This window comes from Syzygium oleosum, unplaced genomic scaffold, assembly GCF_021117445.2.
Source record: "Syzygium oleosum isolate NSW1041296 unplaced genomic scaffold, Sole_v2.1 Sole_v2.25, whole genome shotgun sequence".
Lineage (NCBI taxonomy): Eukaryota > Viridiplantae > Streptophyta > Magnoliopsida > Myrtales > Myrtaceae > Syzygium > Syzygium oleosum.
In genome coordinates this window covers 3,777,011-3,788,942 of record NW_026607509.1, presented here as the reverse complement: position 1 = coordinate 3,788,942, position 11,932 = coordinate 3,777,011, and the positions used below count along the sequence as shown (strand labels likewise).

Sequence of the window (11,932 nt, the reverse complement as noted above, 5' to 3'; positions counted from 1 at the left end):
CATAATCAGAAATGAACTATATTTTTTTCAAAAAAAATAGGGAAGTATTAACGTTTCTTTTGTACGCATTAAGCAACTTGTTCCACTCCTATGTGGAGTGGACCACCGACGGACGCGAGCAAGACTGAGGGGATTTGAAGTTCGTGGTATAATTCCATCAATTTGACTAACATTTTTGGCTTGACTCGGGTCAACTGGTTCCTCCACAATTACAGCAGCCCCATCGCTTTCCCAAGATTCCTAGCTAAATTCTATTCGCACTTCTCTTCTTCTACTCAACTCATTCCATTCCTCTTCTTGCAAAGAGCAAAAGCACGCTCACTTCTTTAAACCCACTTCACGAATGGGTCCTCGAGAAATATGGTTTTAATTGCAACATAACAGTCCACAGTTTTATCGAAACGGAACAACCAAAAAAACAAGTGGTCTCTATAGACTTGCATACGCCATTTGATTAGTCTATCTTTGGTAGCAAGCCTATCACGCATTACTAACCAAGAGATAAAGTTGGTTCTTTGGTATACTAAGGCTGCACCAACTCAATCTCCACCAAGGCACCTTCACACCCTTAGCTCCCAAAGCATTCCTGGCACTACCGACTGAGAAGTCTCCTGAGGCAGTCAGCTTCCAAGTAACTCTATCAGGACCGCAGGGATTAGGCTCAATAACACCACAAAGCATCTATCTTCTTTATGTCCACGTCGCCTATCAACCTTGGGTCTTCCTTTTTGTGTTCCTTGTACCATTTCTCCATGGGGTCCGAAACAAAAGAAAACAAGCAACATCTTTGAGATTTATATGTCGTGTTGTGATCTTTGTCATGGAACAAAAAGTTGCTCTAGATGAATGCACCTTCTTATGACATCGCGGTGGGGGCAAATAGTTAGGTGGACTCATTATTGGAATTGGACACGACTTCTTCTAGTTCAAAACTTGTCTCGGTTATTGCTCTGAGGTCATAATCTCTCTCCCGTCATCAAGCTTGCGTAGTTTTTCTCGGTAAGCTTTAGTTTATTGCAAGGGAACAAGAGCAAACTGAGCGGCCGGCTAGATGCTCAAGCAGCTCAAACACCGGTAAGCTAGATCCCATTTACAATAAAGATTTCTACAAGTATCACCATATACCTCTTTCCTAAGCTCAAGACAATCGCATTACCGCCCCCTAACAGCTGTTTTAATCCTCTTTGTAATCATATCAGTAATTACAATGAAAGCAGATTCATGTTCATGAAGGCGTTTGTTCCTAGTAATCCAAATGCGACACAAGTACACATTCCATGAAAGCTAAAACAACAAACAAGGAAATGATTTTCGTTCAGAAACAGAAACAGTTCGAGCCACCTCAAAATTCCAGTCAACGGGTCCTCGAGAAATACGGTTTTAATTGCAACATAACAGTCCACAGTTTTATCGAAACGGAACAACCAAAAAAACAAGTGGTCTCTACCTTCACCCCACATTTTGCATAGACAACAGATAGGACAGACTTGCGTACGCCATTTGATTAATCTATCTTTGGTATCAAGCCTATCACGCATTACTAACCAAGAGATAAAGTCGGTTCTTTGCTATACTGGGGCTGCACCAACTCAATCTCCACCAAGGCACCTTCACACCCTTAGCTCCCAAAGCATTCCATGCACTACCGACTGAGAAGTCTCCTGAGGCAGTCAGCTTCCAAGCAACTCTATCAGGACCACAGGGATTAGTCTCAATAACACCACAAAGCATCTCTTTTTCCACGTAGAAAACAGAAGGTATCTCATGCAAATGTTTATGAGCTGATTATCACTTCCAACGCAATACCACATTTCTCGACCATATTAGGATCTTATCTTATCAGAGTCCATCAATGGATGGTGCGTGGCCAGTGGCGTCATCAAACATTAGGGTTGTTGCCGCGCCCTTAAAGGCACTGCTACTGCTAGCATTTGCAATTTTTGACCGACCAAAAAGCGCCAGGCGCTAGCCAACGACACAGAGCTCCTTGTTTTTGTCTTCACGACCAACCACATACCTAAGACACTTCGTCATCTCATCCACGTCTGAATCCTACGTAAGGTTGATAAGATCAAAGGCTGAAGCAGCCCTTATGTTTTGAATATAAAACATCGAATGAGCAAGTGATGACGTATTTGATGACCCGTGATGGGAAAAAGACCCTGGCGTGTTTGAATGATCCATTAGCGAAAACGTTAGGTTTTCTCGTTTTTCGCTTTTGGGTTTACGAAAGCTTGTTAGATTCCGTTGAAATTTCATACATTGCGTGACCCAGCATTCTAGATTATATTAATTTGTGGAGGAGGCCGACTTCTAGATTGGAATTGGTCGAAAAGGAAGAGAGACGGTCGGAAAAAAGAGGGCACGTTTATAAGTGGACTACGGACCAATTATTAAAAAGGATTTTCTGTTGAGAAAATTCTGATCTTGACAGGCAAAAGCTCATACTATGCACGTGTGAGATTCAATCTTTAGGTTTGGGAGGGAACGTGATTTACTTTGGTTTAGGTGCATACGTTTCATTTTATTATGAAAAAGTTGCTTTCCCTGCCGGTATACAAGGCAACAGTCTGATAATCCTTGGAGCAAATTAGGACAATTCGATGCTCCATGTCATTTTTCCTTGCACAATGCAAATTATGTTTTGTGACATATGTTGGAACCAAAGTCGGATCAAAATCTTCTTTCTCGAGTAGTGTTTTTGTCCAACATCTCTACAAATTTCCATCGTTGTTATCAAATTCATTTACATATATCAAGGTTACAACACGCACGCCAGGTCTTTTGCTTCTCCATCTCTTGTGAGCCAGATATATAATTCAGTGAAAGATTAACTAGGAGAGGAAAAACTTCAATGATTATCTACATTTTTAGCTTATATAAAGCGGAAAGAACAAGCGTGGGCCGTCGTTAGTGGAGATGGAAAGCCATTTTCTCAAGAAAGCGACCGATTATTTGTAATTAATTCTCTTCTTTGGCCAAAGAGAGCGACCCTTTCTGAAAGGTGAAAACCCAAAGAGGTTGGATCTAATTCACCCGACCAAAAGGTAAAAGGATCTGACTTGAGAGTCAAAAAACCAAAAGTTGCCCATTCTCATTGTATTATTCCATCTCAAACCCTTCTTTTCCAAAGGATCTATTATCCATAATTAATCAAGTAAGCTAAAGTAACTACGAACAAGTCGAGTCACATGTGATTCGATCACATAGGCCAATTAATGTTCTTTTCTGGCGTGTGAATGTGTCTTTTTTTATTTTTTATTTTTTTGAGGGGGGGGGGGGGGGGTTGCTTAATCATAATCCGAAATCAACAAAACTCATGTAATCTTAAAAGAAGACCAAGAAGTCTTATAATCCTAAAATCCAACTAAGATTATTCAAAGATAATCCAAATTATATATTCGTACATCTATAAATGAATATTGAAATCAAGCATCAACGTATTTCATTCTTCATCTCGGCATTTCGTTTTAGCTAGAGGGCATTAAGTATTCTACTTTACAAGATTGCCTAATCAGAAAGGGAGCATCTTAAGTTAGAAACTCAATTCCTTGAACACCCAATTCCTTGAAAACCCAATTCAGGGGTGGTGGATTCAAAACATTGCGAATACTTCGAGGTCAAATTAAGTTTAGTTTATTGCAAAGGAACAAGAGCACGTGAGGCAGCCAGCTAGAGGCTCAAGAAGCTAATCACTGGTAAGCTAGATCCCAATTACAATAATGATCTCTACGAGTATCACCATTTACCTTTCTCCTAACCTGAAGACAATCACGTTACCTCCCCCTAACAGCCGTTTTACTCCTCTCTACATTAGTACATTTGCATCAGAAACAAGGAAATGATTCAGATCCACACACCATGAAAGCTTTCAAGCAGGAAACAAGGAAATGATCTTCCTTTGGAAGCAGAAACAGCCGAACCCACCTCATAATTCCAGTCAACAGGTCTTCGAGAAGTAAGGCTCCATTGCAACCAACAGCCCAACACTTTTTTCGGAACTGAACAACCCAAAAAACAAAGTGATCTTTGTCTTCCAGCCCCTCGTTGCACGGACAACAGCAGATAGCAGAGACTTGCATATGCAGTTTGATTAATCTATGTTTGATACCAAGCCTATCACGCACTGCTAACCAAGAGATAATTATAAAGTGTATGGTTCCGTATGATCCGCTTGAGTAGCCACACTGATTGTCTTTGAATCTATTGGACCAAATTGCAAGCAATAGATTGAAGAGATAATTATAAAGTGTAACTGCTTGATAAAAAGCAACATCTCAATCAAGTACACAGAAGCGGTCTCCAAGCCAGATCTGGAGCTCTGACAGGTAGCTTCGGGAAATACTGTAATTTAAAAGAGCTGCATGTGAATTCAAATGAATAAGTAGTTAAGAAGCCTAGAGAGCGACCTAGTGTTCCGGCAAAATAATCTAAATGGCATGCATCTGGAGGCAGCTTCCACGAAGGTGCATTCGCAAACTCAACCCGCCGTTTAAGGATTTTTGTCGCCTAACTCCTCTTTTAAAACCATTTATTTACCGTCGAAAACCATTTAAAATCGACAAGAGAGAATCTTAAGAAGCAAATGTTTAAAGAGCAGCTCCTTATCTATATCATTCAATCTGTTAACCAATAGATTGCGAATGCACAGTTCCCACTTAAAATTAATTTCTAATTAAGACGTTAAAGCTTAAGTTAGATACCATGTTTAAAAGTGCATCTAAAAACTTAAATTAATAAGTGGAGTAAGATTATATGTATATGAAAAATATAGAAATCCTATATTCAAGCGACGCAGGATATTTTAACTCATGAGAAGCATGTTTTTGAGATTGCATGACAAAGACCTCAATTTCTCAAAATCGGTATAATTAAATTACAAATAAACTATATTTAAAAAATCGCGAAGTATCTACGATTCTCGTGTATGCAACAAGCAACTCGTTTGACTGCTGTCTTGCCTTGAACACTCAAACGGATGCGAACTGGACTGAGCTGATTTGAATTCGTGGCACAAGTCCATCAAATTTGACTAGTATTTTTCGCTTGACTCGGGTCAACAAGATTTTCCCTCATTAAAAACCCCATCGCTTTCCCAAAGATTCCTATCGCACTTCCATTCACACTTCTCTTCTCCTACTCAAACTCAGTTCATTGCTCTTCTCGCGAAGAAGAGCTAAAGCACACTTACTTCTTTAATCCGCTTCACGAGCTCGGCCAAACAATGCAGGTCAGGATCTTTATTCCCACGTCACCTCATAAGCTTGAGTCTTTCCTTTTTGCTTTCCTCGTAACTTTTCTATCAGTGGTCCGAAACGGAAAAACAAGAACATCATTAGATTTATACGTCGTTGCGATCTTTGCCTTGGAACAGAAAGCTGTTCTGAGGGTGGAATGGGGCAACGAAAGGGAAAGGAAGAAGGCCGTGAAGATAATCTCTGCATATGAAGGTACCCCACAGAATCTCAGATCTCGAGCTTCGCGGTTGAAACTAGGGTTGAAGGTTCAGTTAGAATGCATGGCTCTTTACCAGCTTATTTTATACTCTAACATGTTTCCATTTAACGAAGCTTAAGTGGCTCGCAGGGATACAATCGGTGGCCGTGGACATGGACAAGAAGAAGGTGACGGTGATCGGGGACATGGACCCGGTACAGTTAGTTGAAAGCTTGAGGAAGCGATTTGACACGGACATCGAGTACCTGGGCCCGAAGGAGCCCAAAACTGAAAAGCCTAAACCTGATGCCAACATCGACAGCCCAAACAATCCTTACCCGGAACACGTAGCTTACCACTGTTACGGTTACCCACCATACCCACCTCCTTCTTACTATTATCCACCATCGGCACGGCCCTCGTATTATTATTCCTAGATTTTCGTTAGAAGAGTGTTCCTGGAACGAAATGTGTTCTGATGAACATGTTAAAGCCTAAGTTTTATGATGCTCAATGTCCCGTGATGCATCTTTTTGTTTATCCTCGACGTCGACTTTATGAGTGTGACAAGGGAAGTTTGGACCTTTAAGGCTTCTTGTTGCACCTTTTAGTATGCATGGATGAGAAGGAAATGCTTTCATATCATTTGGCCAGACTAGCTATGGTGATTTTCTCTCAACCTATTAATAAAAGAAAAGATGCAAGCCTCTTTCATGGTCATAACATAGGAAGAAGGCACGTTCTTTTGACCTTTTGGTGGGGCAAATAGTTAGGTGGACTCGTTATTTGAATTGGACACGACTTCTTCTAGATTGATACTTGTCTCGGTTATTGCTTTGAGGTCATAATCTCTCACGTCATCGAGCTTGCGTAGTTTTTCTCAATAAGCTTTAGTTTATTGCAAAGGAACAAGAGAAGCGTGAGCAGCCTTACCTTCTTTCTAACCTCAAAGATTCCTATGAGTGTAACCACTTACCTTCTTTCTAAAACCTCAAGGCAATTGCGTTATTTTCCCCTCTGTTCAACCCTATCAGTAATTACAATGAAAGAAGAATCATGCATGTATTTGTTCCTAGTTATCCAAATGAGATACAAATTCGCATTCCATGAAAGCTTATGCAAGAAACAAGCAGATGATTTTCCTTTAGAAGCACAGACAGCTCAAGCCACTTCAGGAATGCCAATCAACGGGTCGTCGAGAAATAAGATTCAACTGCAACACAACAGTCCACACTTTCGTCGAAACGGAACAACCAAAAACTAAGTGGCCTCAGTCTTCCAGCCCCACGATGCACAGACAACAGATGGGAGAGACTTGCATGTGCCATTTGATTAATCTATTTTTGGTAGTAAGCCTATCTATCGCGCATTGCTAACCAAGAGATAAAAAGGGATGCTAGATACATGGGGATAAGGATTCTCTACACTGCTTAGTATCTCCATCGATCAATCGACAAATCTTGATCATTTCACAATCACTTTATGGTTTGTGATGATATGAAACCCATGGAGATTCCTCCAATAGGACTAAGGATCTGGTCTGGATACAGTCCATGTCCAAATTAGAATATAATATTTTCAAAAGTAAATGTCTAGAAGTTGGCAAGTTGCTCTTGAAATCTTGAAACTTTTGAGCCTATCACTTCCATTGCTACATCACATGTCTCGACCATAGTACATATCTCATCAAAGTCCATTCATGGATGGTGCGTGGCGAATGGCGTCATAAAACATTAGGGTTATTGCCTTGTCCTTAAAGCCCATCAGTATTTGGAATGTTGACGTGCCAAAACCACTTCGCACTAGTCAACGACACAGAGCTCCTTTTTTGTCTTCGTGTCCTTCCACCATCCTAAGATTCCTCCTCATCTCATTCATGTCCCAATCCGACGTAAGTTGATAAGATCAATGGCCAAAAAGAAACTTAGATTAAGGGTTTGATGACTTGATTGCAATCCTTAAGTTCGAATATGGAGTATCGATGAGCAAGTGATGACCTTCTTCCTTCTCCTTTTGCCCACTCAAGAAATTGATGACTTGCGATGGGAACCCGACCCACATGTGTTTGATTGATCCACTGAGAAAAATGTTAGGTTTGAAAGAAGGGAGCATTAACTAAAAGATTAAGCGGGAGGGGAAAAACTTCAATGATTATCCATCGTATTAATCTATAGAAAGTGGTGAGAGCGAGCCGTGGGCCGTGGCCAGTGAGTTACCCATTCTTATTGTGTTATCCATTTCAAACCCTTTTTTCCCGATGGATTCATTACCCATATTTAATCAAGCAAGCTTTAGTGACATAAGTCAATTTACTTAATTTCGAGGCACTGCAGGTTTAGTAATGAATTGTTAACTGCGCCTTCCATTGCATTGCAGTAAAACACTATCGTTATTACATCAAGCAGACAACATATTTTCGCGAGAAGTGAGTCGAGTCTCGTATGATTTGACCGTATAGGCCATACTGAGTCGAGTCTCATAGTTTGGTATCAGCAAAACTCGGGTAATCACAAAATAAGAGCTATAAGTCCTATAATCCTACAATCCAACTAAGATGATCTGAAGAATATACTTCGTACACATTGTACATAAATATTGGCAAGTGGTGGAGGGTGGGTGGGGCAATCAAAATCGCCATTAGACCAACCACGAGAGCTTCCTTGTACCGTTTTTCCACTGATCCAATCTCCGCCCTTCCTCAACAAGTGATTTCTCCTATTTTCTTATTCTCTTTTCGTATTCTGCCATTCCCCCTCGACGCATGATTGAAAGACGAATCAACGCACCACAACAGCGGTTTCCTACCCCGAGCGCTTCCTTGTACCGTTCTTGCACAGATGTTTTGCCTCAGGCAGCTTCTTTGAAACTGCGAAAAAGGCCAAATTCTTTTTGGAACTATCTCTTTCGGCTGAGTAGCTTGAAACGATAGCGTTTAGTTGAAATTGCGAGCTGTCATGCTCGGTCGTGCGAGATCGGACTACTAACAGTTGCATATCTTTGGCTTAGGCTCGAATTTGACTCTGGTTGACTAGATCTAGTATATTTACCCAAGATTGTCGTCACACACTCATTCGCTTCTTCCTCTGCTCGACTGGTTCACTTCTCTTTCTCTTCTCTCTCTACTTATACGAGAAGAGAAGAGAAAAAGCCAGCAGAATTCTTAGATCTTTCTCTTTGAGATTTCCGTTTGCGTGAAATACACAGATATCGTTGCTGTCGAATTCGACACGCGTGCAAAAACATGCTGGTAAGCTCTCGCCCTCAGGTGTTCCGTATATAGTCGGAATCGAGTATCTGATTCTTGTTCCCTTTAACCTTTCTTTTGTGATCTAGGACTTTCACTTGTAGTGGCTGGTAGTGGCTGAAGAGGAAGTGGTCCTTGTTGGGCTAAAAGGGGTTTATTTTGACGTTGCTCTGCTTTTTGTTTTGATGACAGAAAGCGGTGCTGAAGCTGGACTTGCATGATGACAAGGAGAAGAAGAAGGCCATGAAGATAGCCTCTGGATTTGCAGGTATCAATCAGATCACCTTTCTTGTCACCCGTCTCTCTATTTCTACAGAAAGAACAAAACCCAGATCTTAATTTCTGCAGTTAAGTTAACCTAGTCAAAACAGAGTGTGAAACTCGTTGCTTATGTGCAGGGGTCGAGTCGATCGCCATGGACATGAAGGACAAGAAGCTGACGGTGGCCGGAGGTATGGATCCGGTGGAGCTCGCGGAGAAGCTGAGGAAGCAGTTTCCCACGGAGATAGTCTCGGTCGGACCGGCCAAAGAGGAGAAGAAGGACGACAAGAAGAAAGACGGTCCGGACAAGAAGAAGGAAGATAACAAGGGCAACAAGAACGAGCAGCCGAAAGCCGCGAAGCCCGATCCGCCCACAGTCTACCCGTTTCCATACGGGTTTTATAGACCTCCTCCTCCACTACCCTCGCCCTACTACGGGTATTATCAACCTCCTCCCCCACCACCCACGTACTACTATGGAGGCTACGTAAGTGTAGAAGAGGATCCAAATGCCTGCGTCATCTGCTGATTCGACGTTTCGCTCAGATCTTTTGCATGGAATAAGTAGATTTGGCAGAAGAGAAGATCTTGAAACCTGGGTCAAGTGTCCGATAACTAATCTTTTACCGCTTCAGCTGAAAATTACTACGGCTTAGAGTTCTTGTGTGTGCATAAGTATATCAAAATTCTGGGGTTGGTTGTTCTCTGATGTTAAACTGAGGATTTTGAGTGTACTCTGATTTGCCTCCTGAGGAATACGCTTTTCTCGATTCAGTCTGTCTTTCTTCTTCTTCTTCCCTTTGTTGGGGACTTTGGGGCTCTCCGGCTGGTTTGGACTCCAAAGAAACTCGCTGTGCAGAACAGTGATACAGCAGACAAAAAAGCAGTCGTGATTTCATATTTTGAGTAATTATATCTGATGCTTAGGACGGGCAGAGTTTCGGCATAGTTTTAATTTCCATCTTTCAGTGAAACCAATTGGTGCATTGGATCGAGAGTTGGAATCAGAAAACCGTGCAAATTGGACAAAAAAGAAAAAGAAACTGGTGCGAGTGCGGGCCCTCGTCTCCCCAATATAAAAAACAAGGCTTTTTTACTTGAATCTCTCGCTCCTTATAAAGGACCACATTGCGAATTGCCTAGGAGTCCATGTTACGCGACAATGCAGTGAAAAAACATGTAATTCTACTTTAAAAGATCGGTCTCCCTGCAAAGCAGACGTAACCTAAGTTATATCTAGTCATTAATGCTCCAGTTTGAACGTTGTCATCACTGCCGATGTCTCGGTTCCGCCGAAGTCAATGGTCACTCGAGTTCGAGCATGTGACAAAGATAAATAAACAAAACAAGAAATCTGAGCCTCAAGAGAAATTGGCCTAAAATATAGCAATGTTGATTTTGTTAGTATAAACAAGGGGATACCTCAAGATTTTATTCGTTTGGTCAAACCAGCGCGCAAGAAAAACACGACTCTTCTTCTTGCTGGGGTAGGCCAAAGCACGACTTAAATTGCCAAGCCACAGTGCAAGATGCTTGAAAGACTACGCAAGCTTCTTTGAAAAGTCTAGCTCGAGAAAACAGTGTGGACGGCTTGACATATCTCTGTTCAGGCAATGATGAGATAGTGGAACAATTGGACGCATGTTTCTTCAGTCTGAAACATAACTCCTTTGTATTAATTTATCTGGAATGTCACGATGCTTTCACCATCTAGCTTCCGTATTGACTGTTGCAGCTTTGAACAGTGCTATGTATGACAGTATTTGGTTGTTTGGATTGTTTGGATCAATACCTCCAAACACAAAATGATGCTCGTTCGAATGTCCAGCGGTGAAAATTGCATTTGTTTCTCAAACCAAATTTGTATGGACCATACCCATCATTATCCTGGGGCTTAGCTTTCTGATTAGAGCCACAATTGAGAACATGGAGTTTATGCCATCACTAGCATGCGAACGTGATCTAAATGATCAGCTAGCTGGTTACCCATCCAAATGGGATGGCGGAGGTAGGGAATTCTATGCCGCCGGCCGGCAATGGCAATAAGAAAAAGGAAAAACTTAATAGTAACTATCATCTAGTCAATCACGTTTCCCTGTTTTACTTACATAATTGCCATAAACGCTTAAAATTTAGAGAGGCGTGATTAATTTAATGAAGGAGGGTATATAATCTATTTGTACCTTATCGCTTTCCTTTGAAAAGATAAATCATGTAAGTCATAACCGACCGGCCTTTGGCGAGGCTCTCGGCGAGGTCGATCCTCGGCGGTGGCTGGTCGTCGGCCATTGCCGAGGCACGGCGACCGGTGGAGGAAGAAAAGAAAAGAAAAGGAAAGGAAATGGAAAAAATTATACAAAATTCGTAAATTTTGTTAAAAAGAAATGCAAAAGAATTAAAAAGAATTGTCTATGTCAGTGCCGACGCGTGTCACATAGAAATGGCCGGCGTTAACGTCGGCGATTTCCAGCCAATTTTGACCGGAATGGCTCATTGGCAAATAATTAAAAGGTTTAAGACAAAATTTGTCAAACTAAAAAATTAAGGACTGGATTAGCAACGTATTAATAATTTTAGAGTTTTTTTGGTAATTTTCCCGAAACAATCCCAACATGTTCACGAGATTAGTTTACATACCAATACTGCTGCATTGCCATGAAGTCACGAATCAAGACAAAAGTCTTCCTGAAAGCTTTTCTTCTAGAGGATCTCATCTATAAACAATTCGTGTCCAAATTAGACGAGAATACTTTCAAAGCTAAACGTCCGAAAAGTTGGTGAGTTGCACTTGACATCATTATACATTTTAAGTATCATAGATAGCAAATCTTAGGATACTCTTGGCACTTACGTGTATGCTTACGTGTATGACTTCTACAGCAATTTTCCTATATTTCTTTTTCACACGGCAACGAGAATCATAGGCAAAAAAAGGGAAAATTACCGCGATCATCATAAGAGGCACCTTTCATATTTATTTGTAGATAAATC

At 41.2% G+C, this 11,932-nt stretch overlaps 2 protein-coding genes across 2 annotated transcripts; both read left to right on the top strand.

Annotated features, from left to right (window-relative positions):
• Positions 1–5,127: 5,127 nt before the first annotated feature.
• LOC115671663 (heavy metal-associated isoprenylated plant protein 39-like) lies at positions 5,128–6,081 on the top strand. The gene is made up of 3 exons (XM_030593282.2): positions 5,128–5,230; positions 5,375–5,450; positions 5,587–6,081. Exons 1-3 carry the CDS (start codon positions 5,225–5,227, stop codon positions 5,871–5,873), a joined length of 369 nt encoding a protein of 122 aa, XP_030449142.2. The 5' UTR covers positions 5,128–5,224; the 3' UTR covers positions 5,874–6,081.
• A 2,424-nt stretch (positions 6,082–8,505) lies between these two features.
• LOC115671597 (heavy metal-associated isoprenylated plant protein 39-like) lies at positions 8,506–9,711 on the top strand. Its single transcript, XM_030593231.2, has 3 exons — positions 8,506–8,683; positions 8,873–8,948; positions 9,079–9,711. Exons 1-3 carry the CDS (start codon positions 8,678–8,680, stop codon positions 9,468–9,470), a joined length of 474 nt encoding a protein of 157 aa, XP_030449091.1. The 5' UTR covers positions 8,506–8,677; the 3' UTR covers positions 9,471–9,711.
• Positions 9,712–11,932: the final 2,221 nt, after the last annotated feature.

Bases quoted from the DNA above. Each gene is read 5' to 3' on its own strand.
- LOC115671663 (XM_030593282.2), top strand. The intron at 5,451-5,586 runs GTACCCCACAGA...AGTGGCTCGCAG, and splicing joins GATAATCTCTGCATATGAAG to GGATACAATCGGTGGCCGTG.
- LOC115671597 (XM_030593231.2), top strand. The intron at 8,949-9,078 runs GTATCAATCAGA...GCTTATGTGCAG, and splicing joins GATAGCCTCTGGATTTGCAG to GGGTCGAGTCGATCGCCATG.